Source organism: Triturus cristatus, chromosome 3_1 (genome assembly GCF_964204655.1).
Source record: "Triturus cristatus chromosome 3_1, aTriCri1.1, whole genome shotgun sequence".
NCBI classification, from domain to species: Eukaryota; Metazoa; Chordata; class Amphibia; order Caudata; family Salamandridae; genus Triturus; species Triturus cristatus.
Genome location: NC_140583.1, coordinates 378,361,179 through 378,383,890, shown reverse-complemented (window position 1 = coordinate 378,383,890; position 22,712 = coordinate 378,361,179). Strand labels below are relative to the sequence as shown.

The 22,712-nt window shown below is 42.4% G+C and overlaps 1 protein-coding gene across 1 annotated transcript in view; it reads left to right on the top strand.

The window, feature by feature from the left end:
* UNC13C (unc-13 homolog C) overlaps positions 1 to 22,712 on the top strand; it is a 1,458,878-nt gene that overhangs the window by 888,113 nt on the left and 548,053 nt on the right. The window contains exon 19 of the mRNA XM_085644160.1: positions 15,815 to 15,900. Within this exon, the coding sequence (XP_085500286.1) occupies positions 15,815 to 15,900 (86 nt within the window). The remainder of the gene's footprint in view (positions 1 to 15,814; positions 15,901 to 22,712) is intronic.

Below are 22,712 nucleotides of genomic sequence, written 5' to 3'. Positions count from 1 at the left end.
CAACCAGCCTTAGTGAAGCTGAATGTATTTGCATTACTGACTGCAACCTCAAACCCCACTCGGTTGTGAATACTGTGCATGATTCCATAGGATAAGCAGCTGGTTGTGTGCTAAGAGTCTGCTTCTGCATAAAAAAATAACACCCCCTTTCCATCTAATGCAAATGTAAAATCACCAGAGCAATACCAAACAGCTTTCTGAGACCAGCAACATGTGTAACCTGGGTGACTGACTACACTCCAGCAAGGGCAACCAGCATTAGTGATGCTGAATGTATTTGCATTACTAAGTGCAACCTCAAACCCCACTCGGTTGTGAATACTGTGCATGATTCCACAGGATAAGCAGCTGGGTGTGTGCTAAAAGTCTGCTTCTGCATAAAAAAATAGCTCCCCCTTAACATCTAATGCAAATGTTAAATCACCAGAGCATAACGCAATACATCTCTGCCTGTAATTCCTCTTTGCACACAGTCATGTTTTCATATTAGTCTGAAAACGTAATTTCTTTGCCAATTTGAAACCACACTTACTACTCTTTTTTTTGGCAAGTGATAAATACTTTTACAGTCTGACACATTTTAAATCCACTTTTCAGATTCTTAAAAAGCACATGTCCAAACTGCTTTTTCAGACCAGCAACATGTGTAACCTGGGTGACTGACTACACTCCAGCAAGGGCAACCAGCCTTAGTGATGCTGAATGTATTTGCATTACTAAGTGCAACCTCAAACCCCACTCGGTTGTGAATACTGTGCATGATTCCAACGGATAAGCAGCTGGGTGTGTGCTAAGAGTCTGCTTCTGCATAAAAAAAATAACACCCCCTTTCCATCTAATGCAAATGTAAAATCACCAGAGCAATACGCAATAAATCTCTGCCTGTAAATCCTATTTGCACACAGAGTCATGTTTTCATTTTAGTCTGAAAACGTAATTTCTTTGCCAATTTGAAACCACACTTACTACTCTTTTTTTTGGCAAGTGATAAATACTTTTACAGTCTGACACATTTTAAATCCACTTTTCAGATTCTAAAAAAGCACATGTCCAAACAACATTTTCAGACCAGCAACATGTGTAGCCTGGGTGACTGACTACACTCCAGCAAGGGCAACCAGCCTTAGTGATGCTGAATGTATTTGCATTACTGACTGCAACCTCAAACCCCACTCGGTTGTGAATACTGTGCATGATTCCACAGGATAAGCAGCTGGCTGTGTGCTAAGAGTCTGCTTCTGCACAAAAAAATAGCTCCCCCTTTACATCTAATGCAAATGTAAAATCACCAGAACAATACGCAATAAATCTCTGCCTGTAATTCCTATTTGCACACAGAGTCATGTTTTCATATTAGTCACAAAACGAAATTTCTTTGCCAATTTGAATGCACACTTACTACTCTTTTTTTTGGCAAGTGATAAGTACTTTTACAGTCTGACACATTATGAATCCATTTTCAGATTCTTAAAAAATCACATGTCCAAACAACATTTTCAGACCAGCAACATGTGTAACCTGGGTGACTGACTACACTCCAGCAAGGGCAACCAGCCTTAGTGATGCTGAATGTATTTGCATTACTGACTGAAACCTCAAACCCCACTCGGTTGTGATTACTATGCATGATTCCACAGGATATGCAGCTGGCTGTGTGCTAAGAGTCTGCTTCTGCAGAAAAAAATACCTCCCCCTTTCCATCTAATGCAAATGTAAAATCACCAGAGCAATACCAAACAGCTTTCTGAGACCAACAACATGTGTAGCATGGGTGACTGACTACACTCCAGCAAGGGCAACCAGCCTTAGTGATGCTGAATGTATTTGCATTACTGACTGCAATCTCAAACCCCAATCGGTTGTGAATACTGTGCATGATTCCACAGGATAAGCAGCTGGCTGTGTGCTAAGAGTCTGCTTCTGCATAAAAAAATAGCTCCCCCTTTCCTACTAATGCAAATGTAAAATCACTAGAGCAATACGCAATAAATCTCTGCCTGTAATTCCTCTTTGCACACAGAGTCATGTTTTCATATTAGTCAAAAAACAAAATTTCTTTGCCAATTTCAAAGCACACTTACTACTCTTTTTTTTGGCAAGTGATAAACACTTTTACAGTCTGACACATTTTAAATCCACTTTTCAGATTCTTAAACAAGCACATGTCCAAACTGCTTTTTCAGACCAGCAACATGTGTAACCTGGGTGACTGACTACACTCCAGCAAGGGCAACCAGCCTTAGTGATGCTGAATGTATTTGCATTACTAAGTGCAACCTCAAACCCCACTCGGTTGTGAATACTATGCATGATTCCACAGGATATGCAGCTGGCTGTGTGCTAAGAGTCTGCTTCTGCAGAAAAAAATACCTCCCCCTTTCCATCTAATGCAAATGTAAAATCACCAGAGCAATACCAAACAGCTTTCTGAGACCAACAACATGTGTAGCCTAGGTGACTGACTACACTCCAGCAAGGGCAACCAGCCTTACTGATGCTGAATGTATTTGCATTACTGAGTGCAACCTCAAACCCTTAAAGTATTCCTTATTTATACCAGTACACCTTAATTTATCGTGAAAACATAGTCCATATTATTTTACATGTTCCTCAGATTTAAATTTCTCCCAAAACAGAAAATGATAAACACAACTTCAACAAAAGGAATTCCAATTCTATTATTCATTTCTTAATTTACCATATACATCCCCTCTCAAACTCTAAACTCACCTTTAAAATTAGTTAGTTGTGAAAGAAATGTGGCACTCAAACAGCAGATTATCAAAGCCAGGATCTCTGTTCTGTACACCTCTCTCCTCTCAGCAGAACCAGATAATGGCAAAGTTTCCCTCTCTATTTCCACACATATTTTCACACGTAAGTTTCAAATCTCAGTGCTTCCCCCTTTTTTTCAAATGTAATCACACATTTCTATTGGTTGAAAACCAACCCTTTTCCAAAAGTACCCTTCCCCGAACTTGACTTCTGCCTAGTACCCTTCCCCCAACTTGACTTCTGCCTGCTACCATAGCAACAGCTCTTGAAACACTGCTGTGCAGAGTTAGGTCAGAAGTTCACCAAACAATGTTTCATTTCCAAAGAGCAGGAGTGCTTGACTTTTCAAACCTAACAGCAAATCCATAGTACTGTTCTTTGGTAACACATTTTTCTGTACCAATACAAAACATGCTTCTATAAATTTACACATACAGACTAGTTTTTATTGTAGAATGGTATGAAACAGCCAATCAGTTTAAAAAAAAAAAAAAATATGTATGCCTCCATTTCCAAACTGTCTTTCATTTCTTTTTACCATTCTACTGAATTACACCTCCTGAGTGCATCCAGTTCTCCTTTGAAGATGTTCACAGTGTGGATTGTAGGGCACAGCTATGTCTTCTGGAGTGAAAAGTATGCAGAGAAAACAGGTATGGTGAGAGACCTTGCTTTGCCAAATGTAGACATTAAATGGATTGGTCAGAGAGGGTTAAAGTGGCACCAATTGATGCCATTGGTGAAATCCTTCATGCAAATCCAACATCCTGACCTCATAATAGTGCACTGTGGTGGCAATGACCTAGGCACTTTGACTGGGGTAGGTCTGGAAATGCTTATGAAGGAGACCTTTGCACAACTGTTTTCACTTTTCCCTAAAACTGCCTTTGTGTTTCCTAACATATGCCAAAGGCAAAAATGGAACTGGTCCAATCATTTCTGTACACAGATTGACAAAGCAAGAAAGCACGTCAACAAATCTGTTTCTGCTTTTCTCCGAGACTATGGTATGGGTTCCATTTACCACAACAACTTGCGTTACGACATGCAAGACATTTATAGAGGAGATGGTGTGCACTTCAATGATGAAGGGAACAGAGTCTTCCTCTTGAACCTTAGACTCTGCATCGGTACTTACTTGTAGGTACCACTAAAAAATCACTTCATAAACACAACGGCTCTTTTTAGAGCCCCCTAATATCTAAACACTTAAATCTGCATTTCATTTCATTTTTTTTTTTTTTCTACCGTACGCGTACGGTGAGCTTACCGTACGCGTACCCCGCGATTTTTAAAAAAATTAATAAATGTTTTTTTTGTACTTTTCTGTCCTTCTTTGACCCCCTTTCAAATGTTAGGGGGTCTGTAACTCTCTTCCTTGCCCCCTTTTCAAGTTATCTCCCTTTTTTTTCTGACTGAAACACACAAAATGGCGGCCGCCGCTTCCTGGTTTCTACCGATTCGAATGTTTACTAAGATCTATCAGCCAATCAGAATCGCGCTCGCGCACGTCACCGTACGCGTACGGTAAGCGCACCGTAAGTGCACCGTAAGCTGGCTCAGATATATATATTGATTTAAAGGCTATTTTCTCAGAATCTACTGAACAGATTTACACCAAACCTACAAAAGGCACTTCCTTGACCTGAGGACTACCTCTCTGCCAAATTTCATTTAACTCTGTTCAGCCGTTCGGGCTGTAGCTGTGTCTAAAGGTCCTATGGAAAAATGCATGGGAAAAATGCGTTTTGGGACCCCCCTTTTATCTCAGCCCCCGCTTGACGAATCCCCCCGAGACTTTCAGGGTAGGAGCGGAGCGCAGCGCCCCACCTATTTTGAAAATTTGGCGAGGATTCGTCGACCGGCGCCAAAGTTATTCAAAATAGAATGTTGCGGATTTCCTATGGTAAGAGGGTCCTAACTATAACTATAACGGGGGAATTTCATTGGTTTTTTATCAGTAAAATGTCCAGCTAACTATAACATGTGTGAAACCTATGTTTTTTTCAGTGAATCTATATATATATTCACTGAAAAAACCATAGGTTTCACACACGTTATAGTTAGGAATTAGCATTTAAAAAACCTTGCAAATTCAGTGAAAAAACCATAGGTTTCACACATGTTATAGTTAGCTGGACATTTTACTGATAAAAAACCAATTAAATTCCCCCGTTATAGTTAGTGCAGGCAACTATAACTCACGCGACCGCAATCCTCTGCTGATGACATATGTGTCTTTATGAAAAAAAAATCTTTGTAATATATGTATAGCTAAAATTTAATGGAAGAAGACATGGGCAAATAAGTGTCTAAATACAGTATTAGCATCAGCAGAGGATTGCGGTCGTGTGAGTTATAGTTGCCTGCACTAACTATAACGGGGGAATTTCATTGGTTTTTTATCAGTAAAATGTCCAGCTAACTATAACATGTGTGAAACCTATGGTTTTTTCACTGAATTTGCAAGGTTTTTTAAATGCTAATTCCTAACTATAACGTGTGTGAAACCTATGGTTTTTTCAGTGAATTTGTACGGTTTTTTAAATGCTAAGTTACTTTACGCCATTCGTGGCGTGCGCGCCCACTTAACGCAGTTCGTTCCGTGCGCGCACGGTGCGCTTCGCGCACCGTGCGCGCACAGTGAGCACGCCGTGCGCTTCGCGCACCGCTCGCCCACTTTACGCAGTTAGTGCCGTGGATGGGCCATGTACGCACGATGCGCTTCGCGCACCGTGCGCACATGGAGGACATATTATGCGCTTCGCTGTGAAAGGTAAGCTTTTAAATTTTGTACTTTAATATTATTCCATGCACAAATGGTGCCCTTCGGGGACCATTTGCACACGGGGTGGGGAAAGTGAGGATAATTTTTTTTTTTTTTTTTTTTTTACCATACGGTAAGCGTAATCGGCGACTTTTCGTAAAAAAAAAAAAATAATAATTTTTGACCTTGGGGGAACTTTGGGGACCCATTAATCAAGGCTAGGTGGTTAGGAGCTGTCTAAACAGTGCCATTACATGTTTTTTGCCTTTGTTTTTCATCAACACCTTAAGAGCGCGAGAGAGAAAATGGCGGTCGCCGCTTCCTGGTTTCGAACGATTCGAATGTTTACTAAGAACTAACAGCCAATCAGAATCGCGCTCGCGCACGTCACCGTACGCGTACGGTAAGCTTACCGTAAGCGCACCGTAAGCTGGCTCAGATATATATATTGATTTAAATGCTATTTTCTCAGGAACTACTGAACAGATTTACACCAGACCTACAAAAGGCACTTCCTTGACCTGAGGACTACCTCTCTGCCAAATTTCATTTAACTCTGTTCAGCCGTTCGGGCTGTAGCTGTGTCTAAAGGTCCTATGGAAAAATGCATGGGAAAAATGCGTTTTGGGACCCCCCTTTTATCTCAGCCCCCGCTTGACGAATCCCCCCGAGACTTTCAGGGTAGGAGCGGAGCGCAGCGCCCCACCTATTTTGAAAATTTGGCGAGGATTCGTCGACCGGCGCCAAAGTTATTCAAAATAGAATGTTGCGGATTTCCTATGGAAACAGGGTCCTAACTATAACTATCTACTGGCGACCGCCAGTAGATAATATATCTATATATATATATATATATATAACATAAAGAGTTCCCAAACTCCAGCAGATAACTGGAACAGGTACAGACCACCACACGCTGAGAAATATATTTTAGAGCAGGTTTATTCGTTCAAGTCAAACGGCATGAAGCGTTTCGGCCGTGTTGCCACGGCCTTGATCACAATATATATATACTGGTCAGTCAAGCCTATTTTGATATATTTGGTCATGTATTCTGCACTTTTAGTTTATCTTCTTGGACCTACTCATGGAGAGGCTGGAGGCAAGAGAAGGGCTGTTGGCATACAGAAAACTAAATGAATTGCATTGTTCAGAGGATACAACAGAGGCTGCCCTGCTCTTCTCTCCACTCACATTAACTCAAGAAGTGATGCAAATAGGGCAAACAAAACCAGTCTCACCCTGATGAGGTAGACCCATGCCCATAGGTGGAACTCCCCATTCGCCTCTGTTGGTACTCCAGCCATTGTCATGCTCATTTCAAGGCCAATACATTTCTGTGTTAACTGATTTCTGAGCATGGGCATTTTGAAGGCTGAGTAGTGTTTGGTAAGAGCAATAGCATTATTAGATTCTTAAAAATTGAGTAGCAATCGAGAGAACTCTGTGAAGAGGACAAAGAGCCAATTAAACTGTAACAATGATTTCTTGCATGAAAGGAACAAACTTTTTCATGTGATCCACAAAGTGTATGTCACTAATGATTCAAAGCCATGTGTGGTCATATCAAAGATTCACAAATGTCACCTTGAGCCAGCATGTACCACATTCACGATGAGAGATGTGTCCGCGGAGCAATTCTAGTTTTTATTGCGTGTTAAATATCTCATCATTACGCCTACAAAGGTAAAACACCTTCATCTACTAAAGACACAAGTAAACAATCTTTGTAGACCTAAGGACAGGATCTGCTTTGAGGGATGGATGGGCTGAGAGATCACCAGTCTGTCTAACCTGAGAAGCAGCCCGGAAGATGCTCTACCTGTGTCTTAAAGGCACATGCTTGATTGATTGCTAAGAAGTAATGTTCCTGGATACTACCCACAATGGAATAGTTTATGAATTTCTTTTCAGAATTTCCCGGGAAGACTTGTTCCCCACCAAAGTAGTCTCTCTCAGAGCTTCATAGCAACTGCTGGAGTTTCAAAGGATGCATGTGATTTACAATGATGGTCTGTAGGAAAAGAGCACCTTAATGTGTTGATTCCAGCATATTCTAACGTCAGATGTAAGTAGCTAATAAATGTGTGAAATGACACGAGGAAGTGCAAGGAAACTACACTGCTTTCAGATACTTTTTCAACGTAAATTTTGAGTTCTCTAATACGTGGCAAATATGGACACGGGTCTGTCCTTTGGAATGAGTCATATAAATTAAGTTTTTGTAAGTGCAACATTCTTGTCCCGAAGGAGCTTCAACATATTGTCCCAATGCTACTTGGGAGAGTTTAGATGTCAGTTTGCAACTGAGAAATTATTTATTTGGTGCGTTATAACATAAGAGGAACTTGGGTAAACATTTTTTTTCATAAACACACACACACACACGCACGCGTGCGCGCACGCGCCCAGAGGCACGCATCATGCCCTTCCAGTTCTATATATAACAAATAGAATCCCATCATTCCATTAGTCAGAACTTGCCCACACCTCATTAAAACTTCATTCTCGTCTACTTTCCAGGTGTGTCGTCTTAACTTCAGCTGATTAACCTTTAGGGAGTGTTGTGTCTTTCTCAATTTATTGTTTTTAATAAATGGCAGATACGTTTCAACCGTTGTAGCTTCAGTTTATCCACGAATAGGCCTTAATATAGATCGCATTGGCACTCTAATTATACTTTGAACATTGAAGTGAGCAGAGGTTATCGGAACAGTTATGATACATCTTAAGTTCTGTAACTTTCACGGAAGCTAGGTGGATAAATGATTTTGGCCCAGTAGTTGAATGTTCCGCAGTCCCACTGTATACTCACAGAGACAAATGGAAAGGCGAAGCCACCACATGCACAAAGGATGCATCCCATCACAGAAAGCCAATCAGGGGCAACTTGGCCTCCAGAGAACTCAACCCCCAAACCCACACGGAGGGAGGGAGCCAGCACAGAAAACTGAAACGAAGGTGACCCGGCAAGGACTACGAAAACCAAAGATGGAAATGGGGTATAGCACAGAGACTCCAAGCCCAAAGTCCAAACCCCAAACGGTGGTCAAAGCAACCACACCACCAGAACCACAGACACAAGGATGACCATAACAGACCAAACATGCCACAGGGCCACAAGACCACCCACGCCCAGAGCCACTCAAGATGCCCCACCACCCGAGAGCAGCGGAACGGACATGGAGCGTACCAAAGCAGACAAGCAAAATAACACCCAATAACGGCGAAAGCTCCCACAACCAGACCCAGAAGAGTAGGGAAACAGTGGAATAATCAAAATCCACCAGCCCGAAAAAGGAAATGAAGAAACACAGGGCCAACAACGGGACCAACTCCGCCACAAATGGGGAGACCCACAGCAGACCAGCCCCAAAAAAGACAAGAATGGCCCACCACAGGCCAGCCAAGGACAGGACCACACAGCCACAGTCCAGACACCAATATGCAAACCCCAGCCAGGGAGCAAGTGCACAAGGGAGAAAAAACAATCCAGAACAGACCAAACCAGGAAGGGTGGAAGCACCGACCAAGGAGCAAGCCCCCACCAACCTGACATATTCGGCCAACAGAGAGCTCAGAGGACACCACTGCAACCTAAAACCCCAGAGGAGGCCCAGGCCCCACGGCAAGAATGTCCTGAACCAACCACCAGCGCTAACACAGGATGACAGCCAAAGCCCCCAGACTGGGAGCAAAAGAGTTGTGGCACAGTGACAGGCCAATGGGCCAAGACGGAGGCACACACAAAGAATGCAGTGGAAACCGGGACACAACAACTGGAACCCTGCCCAAAGAAGCCACAGCCGACACGGCAGCGAGAAGGAAACAGGCCCAACGAGAGCCAGAACTCCAGCAGCCTGAAGACCAACCAGGAGTACCAGGCAGCTAGAAACTCACACCCCCACTAGGACTGGAAAATACAGGGGGAGAGCCAGAGGCCAGAACCCAGTGAAGCACAACACCCCACCAGGAACAGAGGCCAACAACATGGCTCCAACCAAGGCCAGCGAAAGACACCCCCAAGGGGCTGACACTACAAGATCCGGAACAGGACCCATCTGGACCAGGACCCAAAAAACAGAAAGGACCAAGAGCAGAGCGAGGCAAACCCCCAAGGACATGAGACCAGGGGAACCCAAAGATCAAACAGACACTCCTGTGAAGACCACATCTCAAACAACACACACTCAGGACAACCATTGCCCGAGGGGGCGACCCAAGGTGGACAAAACAGCACCAGATAAGACAAACCCACCGGATATGATGCACACACTGAACAACACAAACAGCAAGCAGTAACCTCACACCCCAGACCCAACAGCCGGGACAAGGGCATAGGAACACTGGGCCAAGCAGCTCAAACTGGTAATGGGGAAACCCCCAACCAAACAACTAGTCAACCAACAGGCCCGGAGAGCAATGGACAACACCCAGGAACCACCCCAAATGAGTCCCAACACCAGCCACAGAAGGGCCACGCCAAAGGACGGCCCGAACGCAACCGGAGATACAACCCCAAACTGCCCAAGAGCAACAGTGCACCAGCCGCAAAGGGCCGGCCAGTAACATCCATGCCTCTTGGCAAGCCCAGCAGGCTGGGAGGCACATGAACAAAACCCTATCCTGGACAGCCCAGCGTACAGACGGGGACTCCACCGAAGACTGTCCACTTCAGTCCAGCAGGACCCAGCAACTTGTCCCATTCTGTTAGCAGACAGAAAATAGAACAGGAAGAATGCTGGGTAAGTACTAGTTATGTACACCCAGTGGGAGGGGGTAGGGTGGGGATCCCAGAATTCCTCTGTTCTTTTTTCCTTGTGGGCAGGGGCAGCCGATCCATTAAGGTAAAGGAGCACCGTCCCTCCTGACACCAGCAGAATATAAAATGATAATAAAACAGGTTTTAAAACCATTTTATTATCATTTTATTTTAATCCCATGGACCCGCCCCCAAGACTTTGATGAGTCTCAGGGGCGGTTCCAGGAGATGACAATGTGGGTGGGGGAGTGGTGGGCACTTCCTTCACTGCGCATGAGCTATTCATCCGGTCAACTCAGGACAGCCAAACCCCTCATGCACAGTGAAGCTCTCTCAAGTCCCAGCTGTATTGCAGGGGCTGGAGAGAGCAGGCAGAGGCTCTCGGTATGCTAGGGAGAGCAAGTTGCCGGCACTGCTGCTAATCCTGAAGCTGCTCTCATGCGAGAGCAGCTTCAGGATTGGCCGCAGGGCAAGCTGGGAGCCTTTTGCCCATGACCAATAGAAGAATTAACCTATTCGCGGGAGACAGGCGCGGCAGCAAGGTAAGCTTATTATCGGGGCGTTTTTTGCCCCCCAAAACCTTCCCCATCTCCCTTCTCAGGACTGGCTCGCCCCCCCACTTTGGCAGAGGATGGGCCGCTACTGCTTGTGGGAGAAGGTTATCTCCATATGTCATTAAATGGGATGAGGACTAAAGGGACCTCGGGGTAATTTGGAGTTTGCATGCGTTTCACCCTTAACCGAATTGTGGTTGCTGCATGAGCAGGGTTTCGCAACTTCCCCTCCTGAACCAGTAATCCAATTTCCTACATTGGTGTTCAGCAGTGGGATTCAATACTTGTGTTTGTGCTGTAAAATACTATTGTAAAACAGTAAAATCGCAGATAAATACTTTAATGCCATTTTGAGGTTTCTTTTAAATTCACCGCAATTGGCTTTTTTGCTTTTTCCAAATCCTCCATCATTCTACTTGATTGTCTGTGGCTACACCTGGACGGATAGGGGTTGAGTTTGCCTATCTGGATAACTACACTATGTTTGAGCTTAAAGGGTTCTATAAGAAGAAGGTGCTTCCAGACAAAATGAACACCAGAAAGCTGGAGCTCCGGAAGGCTCTGAGGGCCTGGGCAGAAGTTCATCAATCACTGGCAGCAGTAGAGAACCATGATGGGAGAGGATGATATGGAGGAGCAAGAAGAGAATCTGAGCACAGGTCTTGAGTTGCAGCACCTGGAGGGTTTGGGGACAGCATGTTCACAGGAGTTGGACTCCTTCTGAGGCCAGGGAGCAATATGTCTTCAAACGGCCTGTCCCTAGGGGAGCTGAAAGACAGGAAGGTTGAGAAGGCTGAGTGAAAACTAATTTACCAGAGGTTGATAAATCAGGTCCTGGCAGGGTTGGAAAACTTCAGTGGCGCCTAGCTGGACAACATTGCAGTCTTGAGCTCCAGATGGAAGGGCAACATGTGCCACCTCAGGGAAGTGCTTCAGCCTCTGCAAAGGGGCAGAATGACTATCAAAGCCAGTAACTTCTTCCATGCGTCGGACGACCCCCGGTCATCCAACGTCACAGTGGGCGTGTGCGGAGGACGGCTGCACCGTGGGGGAATTCCAGCTGCGTCAAAGCGGGTAAGTGGCAAATAGGGCAGTGTTCTGTGGTCTACTTGGGGGAGGTTGGATGCTGCAAGGTACAGCCCTTTCAGGCTAAAATTCTAACTATTCTGACTTGAGAGCCTCTCAAGACAGAGCTAAGGGCCTTCATTGGCCTTTACCAGAAACTACAGGGGATTTGTCAAGGGGTATGGCACCTTTGCGGCTCCCTTGACAGAGCTGCCTTCCAAAAAGCAGTCCAGACAGGTGATCGTGACAGAGGAGTGCACAAACGCGTTTGAAACCCTGAAAAAGAACATGTGCAGAGCACTCATGCTCAAGGCCCCTCACTTCTCCCAAGAGTTCATCGTGCAGACAGATGCCTCACAGCATGGCACAGAGGCTCTGCTTTCACAGTCTGAACAAATAGGGCCTAGATCAACCAGTAGCCTTCATCAGCAGAAATATACTTCCCAGGTGACAGAGGTGGAGTGCAATCGAAAGAGAAGCATTTGCAGTGATTTGGGCACTGAAGAAGTTGAGACCATATCTGTTTAGGGCTCACTTCTGGGTTCAGACAGACCACAGATCCCTCAGATGGCTAATGCAGACGAGGATTTGAGAATCCAACACCAATGAGGAGGTTCATCTCTCTACAGGGTATTCATTGTACAGTGCAGTATCACTTTTGAACTGACCCCGCCAATATTGATGGTCTCTACAGGTTCTTCTGCCTTAGTGACGAGAACTCCCTTCAGGTGGGTAGTTGTCTTTGCTTTCTGATGTGGGACACACATGTTCGACCTGACATCCATGATGTTGTTTTCCCCAACTTTTGACTTAAAACATCTGCGCACTTTAGCACCGCTAACCAGTGCTACATTGCCTGTGCTCTCTCCTTTAAACATGGTAACATTGGTTTCCACCCAATTGGCACACTTAATTTACTTGCAAATCCCTAGGAAAGTGGTTTTACCTGTATAGAGGGCCTATAAATTAAATGCTACTAGTGGGCCTGCAGCATTGAGTATGCAACCCACTTAAGTAGCTTCCTTAAACGGGTACCAGTCTGTAATTGCAGCCTGTGTGTACAGGTTTAAACTGCCATTTTCACCTGGCAAAATATACCTTTTGCCAGGCCTAAACCTTTGTTTTTTATGTATATGAGTCTCACCTAGGGTAGGCCTTAAACAGTCCATAGGGCAGGGTGCAGTGTGCTTAAAAAGTTAGACATGTATGTTTCACTTTTACATGTCCTGAGGGTGAAATACTCTTAAATTTGTTTTTCAGTACTGAGATGTATGCCTTTCCCATAGGATAACATTGGGTTACCATATTACATTTAATAAATGATAACTTTAAATTGCAAGCAGGTAGGAATATTGAGTTTGGTCCCAAAAGAATTTTAATATAAAACCCTCTTTGTTGGTAAAGTTAGATTTTAAAGTCACAATTCTGAAAATAACACTTTTTGAAAGTTGCCATTTTTTGTCCCAGCCATTTGGTACCTGTAGCCTGTACCCTGGGTCACATGACTGGATATAGTTGGCAGTTGGTATTTGTGTATTGCTCCCAGACAGTGAGACAAAGTGGGAATAGGTGTTGGCAGGAAGGGCCAACTCTAATTTGATAGAGTAACGGGTGTGTCACCAACCACATTTGTACATCACAAACATTCTGTCTCAGCACACTTAAAAAGGTTTTACACTAGTCGTTTGTGCCCTCAGACAAGCTGGGGCCAGGGCAGGGAAGCAGGAAGTCCCAAATATCTCTAGAGGGGGAGAAGCTTTCAAAGCTTCTCCTAATTCGAAGTGGGCACCAGACATAAGTAGTGGACCCTCAGACCAGTGCTTAATTTGAGCCTGTGCTTTCCGGTGCTCAGCAACAACACTTAATTGGTTTCCGGGGCTTGGCACTGGCACCTAATTGTCAACACCATACTGAGAACAGTCTACCACATGGTGGTGCTGCTGATCTAATTTAGAGATGAGCAGAACAACGGTTGTTTAGGAATACAATATACATGAAAAAATTGCTAACACTTAGCTCCCCAGCCATTCCTTTAGTATTGGGGACCTGGAATCATTTGAACTGTCTCATTTACATGCGAGAGAGACGGTTGGTAGTTGTTTTGGCAGTGATGACAAGGGCGATGGGTGGGCAAGCTGCAGTGGCCTCCTGGTCAGAACCCTGGCCCTTAATATTTTACAAGTTAAGCACTGCCTCAGGCCCAACTCTTTAGAACATATCTGGCCGGAGGACTCTACCAGGAGGAAGCTGCCATGCTTGCTGACCATGAACTGTTTTTTTCCCAAGGCCTGATGTCGCTGCACCAGGACTCTTCTGCTTTTTTGAGCTGCCCTGTTGAATCCAACCTGCCTGTCAGCACGCTGGTCCCATGTTCATGCCAAAGGGATATTACAAGCTTCTTTGACACTGATGCATCTTTATGCATGGCAACGCAGCCTGCCATCGACTTTGGCCCAGCACAATGCACTGATCCTCGATGCTTTCCAGCACAAGTCCGATGCTGTCCGACACCGACTCAGCGTTAATCATTTCGTCCCCTATGCTGACACAATGCAGTGCAATTCTCTGCAAGCCTCACAAGTTTCTTTGATGACAACTCAGGACCTCACATTGCAACTCTTCACTGATGGCCATTGGCTGTGCCACTGCACAACGCATCCTGATGCCGGACTTCACATTACAGCTTCGCGACAATGGCTCCTTGTTGCTGGCCCTCGCATCTCAATGCAAGGACTTCGCATCTCAATGCAAGGTGTTTTTAGCAGCAGACTGAACTCTATCCTGCATCTGGCCCATGCTCCATCACGGTCGACCTGAAATTGTGACTTGGAAAGATAACCGCAGTTGGTGCATTTTGCTTCTTAGCACTTGATTTTATCAAACTCTTTAAAATGTCATAACTCTGGTTCTAGTAATTGGATTTTTGTCATATTGGTGTCAACATTTTAAAAATGTAACTCTATTTTTTTAATTGGTCGGGTTTTTTTTGTGATGTGTTTTTATTTTACTACTGCTTGTGTGCTGCATAAATACTTAACACAGTACCTCTAAGTTAAGCTGGCTTTTGTGCCAAGCTGCCAGAAGTTTGAGCACAGGTTAATTTGGGGTTGCTTGTGTTTCACCCTGACATTTGTGGTTGCTGCTTGAGAAGGATTTTACCTCACTCAACAGTAACCCAATTTCCCACATTTAAAAAATGTAATAGTAACTGGGCTCAAGGTATCTACAGAAGCATCTGCAACACCACACAACTTTACAGCTTTCCAGTTTGTAAATCCTTGTTTCACCTGCTACGCAAAGCACAGACAGAAAATGTATGGAGAGTCCCTTGGTGCACGAACGCAAGTGCCGGGAACACTCGCAAATAATTAATAAGAACAAAATCAAAATTGTATGCTAATTCGAAATCTCTTGAAGCCTGAACTGCTCTGAATTTAATTTGACTGAGCACTTGCAGCAGAATGCTGTCCCCTGAAGTAAGACAAAAATGTGCATCTCCCCCACAGCAAAACAAACTCCCATCAATATAGCCTGTCATCCCTTGGTTAAATATAACGTTATTACCCATTACAGGTCAAACAACGTCTAATTGCGTGATGTAAGGGTTACATTGCTCACTGGAAACAGTAATTACAGCTTTAGTATTCCTGGGCCCCCTTCACGGTGCAACTCGTAATCGGCTTCTCATAGTAAAATATTACACTGTGGGATTTGTTGGTTTGATTAGAGCATTGTATAATAAACAACAACGTGTGATACATGCCTGCCCTCATGATATTGCTTTATCTTATATACAGATTTGCTATTGCAAAGATGAATTAAACACTTTTATTGGCACTGAAAAATAGTATTACATTGCAACATAAATGATTGTACTATTGTTGTTTTTAGGTTCCCTCAAGAACTGAACATGGGAAAAGTAAGCGCTGAAGTCATGTGGAATCTGTTTGCCCTGGATATGAAGTATGCCTTGGAAGGTAATTAGTGTAAACTTTACGTTTAATAAGCAAAAGTGCTCACCCAAATCCCTTTAATGAAGTATGAAATGTCTTGAGCGATTACTGTTCCTGAATGTTGTTCACTTGCGTTTGATGCGAGGCCTTTATGATTACTACAATGAGCATATAGTATTATGCAGCAGCTCTGCAAGTCATTCACTGTGGAAGGGAATTTGGTGAAATAGGTCCTTGCAAATGAGTTACCACACTGCTAACTTGCACTGATATCATGTGAGTGCATTATGTGTTTAGGAAGCCCAGAGATGTTGAGTAAGCGAAAGCGAGTTATTTATAGGTTTATCATAATTACATTAATATCATGATTATGACAATTTTTATTGCTTTCATTTTTGAGAATCAAACCTGTTTCAATGTCTCGCGTTAAGATAAAACAAAACTGCCACTGAAAAAAAGTGATGTTTAGGCACAGCAACAATCCATATAAAGTTTAATATGCACAGCAATTCTGCTTTTGTAGCATGCAGTCACATGGTTGGATTTATCCAACAAGTAGAAAATATCGTCATAGAAACTATGATTACCCATTTCCCTTCCAAGTCATTGAAACAATAAAGTTAAAATATGTGGGAGATTATACTATGATTTTTTGCGTGCTTTGAAGGTTTCAATTACTTTAGCGACCACCACCTGCCGCCCTTATTTTCTCCGCTTCATGCTTACCATCTGCAGTGAGTTACCCAGCTTGCTGCATGAAGCATATTTCTCTGCCCTGCTCTCCTTCCTTTCCACTGTAAGACTCTTGACAGTTGAGGTTGCTCCTCTTGACCTGAAGGGCCCTATCACGAAAATTAAGCAAAACAAGGATAAGATATGTTCACTACTCAGTTTGTTTTAAGTCAAACTAGTTGAAGAGTTTGAGCAGTGTTATTTCAACCCTACTTCACCTTGTTTGAATCTCAAAGGGATTTGCCCCTTTTGGCTGAAAAAATAGCAACATTTGTTGACAGATCCAAAGTAATTACAGAACGCAACCTAATGCAACTTAAAAATTAAAAAAACATCATGGCAAAACTAGACAATCATTTTCGGAACAAAACACTACAAATTCAGGACAAATTGGCAGTACCGGGAATGAAGCGCGGCCTTACGAAACGAGAACACAGGTGACAGATGAAGGGGCTGTGGAGGGAGTAATGAGAGGGTGGCGGCCAGGGGAAATATGGAGTATGCAGAGAAAGGCAAAGGGGCACGAGGAAGTAATGAGAGGAGACGCAAGCAGGGCAGCAATGATCTCACAGGGTAAAGTAGAAAAGTCCGGAGGGGGGAACAAGTGTGCGTGGTCGGTGGCATGAAACAGAGAGCGAGACACAGAGGGAGGTGGGAGCCAGTAGCAGATGTAGATACTAAGAGGCCTACAGCTGTAAAGTAGCCCCTCAGAGAAAAAATTCCACTTGCCTGAACCAATAAGGCATTGACAAAGTTTCAAGTCAATGAGGGAAAGATGCTGGTGAAAACAAAGCCAGTGGTTGAGAAGGATGGAAGAAAAGCCTACTCCAGGTACACTAGAAGGAAAACATCTAATTGACAGCCAATCTGTCAACCCAAACTTAAAAGGTGCTACATAAATAATGTTATGCTTAAATTAATACTGTTTAATAACATTCAGTGCATTAATAATACTTATCACAACATTGTCATATTTTCTTCTCACAAATCTCATATTTTGGAAATGTTTCTGAAATATAGAGAAATGTTTTATGATGTTAAATATAGCAAAACATCAGTATTGCATATGCGTTTCAACAAGTGGCTCCCAAGCAGGAAGAGAAAAAGGATATACATATTTACTTTTGTGTTCTGTGCACACTCGAGCGAGAACAATGACCATAACAGACGAATTCTCAAGAACGGGAGGCGACCATGATGTTGTAAAAGCAATACAGTCAGTTTAGTATTGGCTAAATAAGAAAAGACAAGTTGGAATGTTGAATCAGTCAGATGAGTTAGAAGTTGTTGTCATGATCTTGTGCAATTAACATAGACTTGCTGTTGAAAATATGCATGCTGTTCTGTTGGAAAGAGAACTTATGCTAATGATGTGCTCCCACAGTGCCCAAAGACAAAAGCTCTTTGTGGTTTGGGGTTGTATCACATAAAGTGAGCATTGGGGTATTAAGTTACGATACAGTCTCTGCCACAGTTTGGTCTGGATATGTCAGAAGTAGCTGAAGAACTGGAGAAGTGCTATTTTTCCAGCTTAGACACTGCTAAATGGTTGTTTGTCACAAGAACTTTCAAGTTGTTTGCTGCTTTTGGCTGGAATGTAGCATCATTTGTTGGCACATCCAAAGTAAACAAACCATAACACATTAACATACACAAAGCAACACATAACACAATTAAAAGTCAAAACACCACAACAAAACAACCACAGTTCAACACAACTTCATATTCGCTTTACCATCACAACCAAATACCACACTACAAATATGCACATTTCTGTCACACATTTTCACCTCCAAAATTCTGCTTTAATAATATGGCGGTAAAATGTATTTGCACTAAGCACTGTCTTAACTTTTACCAAGGGTACAATCATCACCAGTTAAAATGCTTTGTGATCTGGCCATGAGGTCTAAATTAGGATTACCTTGGCTAACCTGCTTGGAGCAGCGCATGAGCCTCTAGTTCAGAAATAAATAAATTAGGGACCGATTCACAAAAGTAATCTGAGTCAAAATCCTAACTTTATCACTTTTGGTATTCACTAAAGTCATTTAGGAGAAGTAAAGTTAGGATTCCTATCTTTACTACTCCTAAACTGATACAAAATCCTAACTATATGACTTTCAGTATTCACAAAAGACATTTAGGAGTAGTAAAGTTAGTAATCCTACCTTTACTACTCCTAAAAGCCCTTTGTGAATACCGAAAGTCGTAAAGTTAGGATTATGTCTCAGTTTAGGAGTAGTAAAGTTAGGAATCCTAACTTTACTACTCCTAAATGCCTTTTGTGGATACCAAAAACTGTAAAGTTAGGATTTTGTCTTTTACTTTTGTGAACCGGGCCCCATGATGTTTATACCATGTTTGAGTAAAAGGTTAAAGTAACTATTAGCATGAAAAAGATTTAAAAATGCAGACACTTGGCAATGGGTTAAATACATTTAAAATGCCACTAATCTATTCATTTAGGATTTAAGAACTTATGTTGTTCCTTTACTATAGATGGTCGGAAAACTCCACATTGGGAGACAGAGTTTAGTCAGAATCCAAATAGTCATTTTTCATCTGTTGCAGTATTCTTAAACACACTTTCTGTAGACCAAACTGTGTAATACAATGTGTGAATTTGCAAGCCCTTCTTGAAGTATGTGTACGTTGGCTTTTCAGCCAGGGCTAAATTCAATGCATTTCACAGCCTTAAAATATAAATAAATAGGAGATCAAAGTTATCTTGATATAATGCAATATAATATAGCGTTATAGCCTGACCTAGCGTGCTCTACCGGCCATTAGAGCCCTGCTCCAGCAAGGAAGCAGTCCTTCAATGGCCGGTAGAGCCTGCCAGGAGGGCTCTAAGACTATTAGAACATTCCGCCCCAGAGGGCATAATGTTCTCAGTGGTAAAAACAAAGGCCTCTCGGACCCCAAGAGGATTAAAATCCCCTTAGGCCCCGAGAGGCCTTTCTTCACAGCAGCAGTTGTGAATGAAAAACAACATTAGAATGTTGCTCTGCGGGCTTCTATCGACCCGTAGAAGCCCAGAGCACTCCATTGTCTGCAATGGAGTGCTCAACATTCTAATGTTCTAATAGTATTTAAGAAATGCAAACCAAGATGTGGTTCTTCCCTAGCGCTGGGTGTACTCCTCCAAATGGTTGACTGCTGATACTTCAAATTCAGTGCATCGAGATACCATTACATGGAAGGTAACACATTGATACTTAGCAATACTGAGATTATCACTATTGAGATCATGACTTTAAGGGTTTGTGTTAGGGTTGTGTTAGGTAATATTTGTGATTGGAGTTCTGGTAATGTTCATGATGATGTTTATGGTTAGTTTCTGGGTGCAGCAAGTTTAAGTTAAGGTTTATTGTTAGACTTATGGTTGGGTTTAGGGTTAAAGTAAATTTCAGTCAGGGTAGGGTAATGTTAAGGTGTAGTTTTAAAATTATTAAGATTAGGGTTGATAAAAATTCAGGGTTAGGTTTAGGGTACATTTTAAATTTAGAGTTACGGATAGAGAGGGGTGTGCTAATGGATTTAGTGTTGCATTTACAGTTAAACTCAAGGTCATGGAAATGATTAGTTGTAGCTTTGTGAATAGGGTTAGAGTCACTGAAAATAAAATTTTAAAATATCAGTGTTGTTGTAGTGTCTGACTACATGATAGTATGGTTAATTAAGTGACCTCTGAGTCTAGGTAACTCAATGTTGTAGTATTTTATATGGAGACATACAAACCTGAATGCTAATATTTTCATGGTGGCTTGTAAACAAGGTCACACTAACTCGTTATGCCACTTTCACTTGGTTCACCACCAATGCAACTCTCTCCGCTTTCAGGATGTAAACTACAACCACTATTTCCTTTTTAATGTTAAGCTGTGTTGTTAAGTAGGCTTATGTATATATTTTTGGGCAGCATTTACTTATTTCAATACAATGATGTACACCTTTGAGATTGTTACACACCTCTCCAATGTTAACTTTCAAATCAATGTATTTTTCTACAGAAATGGATGTTTATTTGCTATTGAACCAATATCTGCTACCTGTAATGTGCATACCCAATTCCATACAATCTAGTACAGTGCATAGAGAGAGCTCTTAATTCATATGCATAGGGAATGCTGTGATATTCTGCACTGCTGCTAATGGAAGGGAGGCAATGTTGAGGTTCTGACTGCGGGTTGAACTGCTGTTGTAATTTGATTAAAATGAGCTGATATTTGGGGTAACATAAAATCTTTTGTGAGCACTACGGTGTCAATTCACAAACGCATTTATGAGTATGGGAAGTCGTACCTCATGTGTACTCATTTATATATTCTTACAAACCTTTAGGAATTAGGCTCAAAACTCTTTATTAGTCACAGCCCTTTCTTTTGTACAAATCATATAAAATATCCCAATTTTATTCTGTTTGGTGGCCAATTCACAAGGACGTGCTAGGATATGTAAAAGAGTGCTACAGAAGAACTATTTTTCGTACTCTAAAAAGCCTTTGTGAATAGGTCCCAAGATATTTACTTTCTGGGTTATGCATTTTTACATTATTTCTTACCCTGCAATTTGAAAAAAATTGAGACTGTCTTGCATGCTCTGACAAAGCCATCATCACTCAGCCTTAGCAATTTGAAACATAAAGGGTCACTTATGGTAAATAGTGTGTACATGGAATGGTAATTTGAAAGTAAACTTCAGACCTGCAAACTCACATGGTGCCACCATGTTTCACACAATACTGGCTCCATTCACATGATTACCCAGTCAGGAGCCAATATCGGTCAGTGGCTGGGAAACGAGCTGGAAACCACAGCACAGAGTGGATTTCAAGCTTGTCTTTGGAGGCTTTGAGCAGCCAGTGACCATTAAGTGGTGTAAAAACCACTCAAGGACATTGGCACCAGCCTTCTGTTTTGCCGGAGCAGGTTTGGTAGAGGTGGTGGGCAGTAGTGCCTCTTAAGTAGTTATCCGCGTGAGGACCGATCCCCTCCGAACACAGTGAAATCTTTTTTTTAAGTTTGTGGGTCTGAAACTGAAGTTATTTTAGCATAACTTATCATTGTGAATACACAGTTGTCATTCCATTGCTCATGTAAAAGAGATTTGCATCTTTAGGGTCGCTGTTCTACAAACACTAGGCAGTGCTAATAGATAATTTTATCTTCACTAATCACTTTTTTCTAATTAGTGTGTGCTATGCAATAGTACATAAGGTGTCGTTTTGCTAGGTCGGCATTTCTAAATTCAGCACCATGTTGCACAAGAATATACGCAATTAGTTCTTTTTTAGGTTTTAATGGGAATGCAGTTGGTAGTGTTTTAATAGAATGACTTAGTAAGCCAAATGAGCATTCAATAACACAATTAATGACCTTCGCTTGATTTGAGTCAGAAATAGAACACCTGGATTTATTTGCTTGATTTCCGTTAACCTTTCTTTGTTGCTAACTTAATTACAGTAGTACACCAATCCTACTGCAGTGACTTCAGATTGTTTTAGCTCTGTAGATATGTTTCTGTTTTGCTAAACTCAGCTATGTGGACTCGTCATGACTTCTGAATTGCATATTAACATTAAAAAAATATATATATACATAATTACTTCAGTTCTCACCAATAACTGCTGAACGGTGCATTCTCCATCGCACAATGGTCGGAACTTATGAAAAATATTTTTTAAAAAGGTATGGAGCCCTCGAGGGGTTATTATAAAATATTTATGTGCATCTCCCATGCAGACGCATTTTGGTGGATTGCCATCTTCAATGGTTGGAGTACATTTCACATAAAACACAGCACTTGGTTGGTTTAAAAACTATGACCTACATTATGATTGGCTGTTGTCCAATGGGAGGGCTGTGCAGGTCTTGACGAATTCCATTATTACGGCCACCATGCCTATCCGGAGCTGAGGTGTCATCCACCATTGCACAATTTTTGTCAAAAATTGTTGTAAAAAATTGAATGTCCAAATAACACCGATATCCCCCAATAGGCCCATTAATGTGACTACCCCAGCACCTTTCAGCCATCGCTGATCTCACAGTTGGCACAGTTCCCCATTTCCTAATGTCCCGCATAAGGACCAAGTAGCT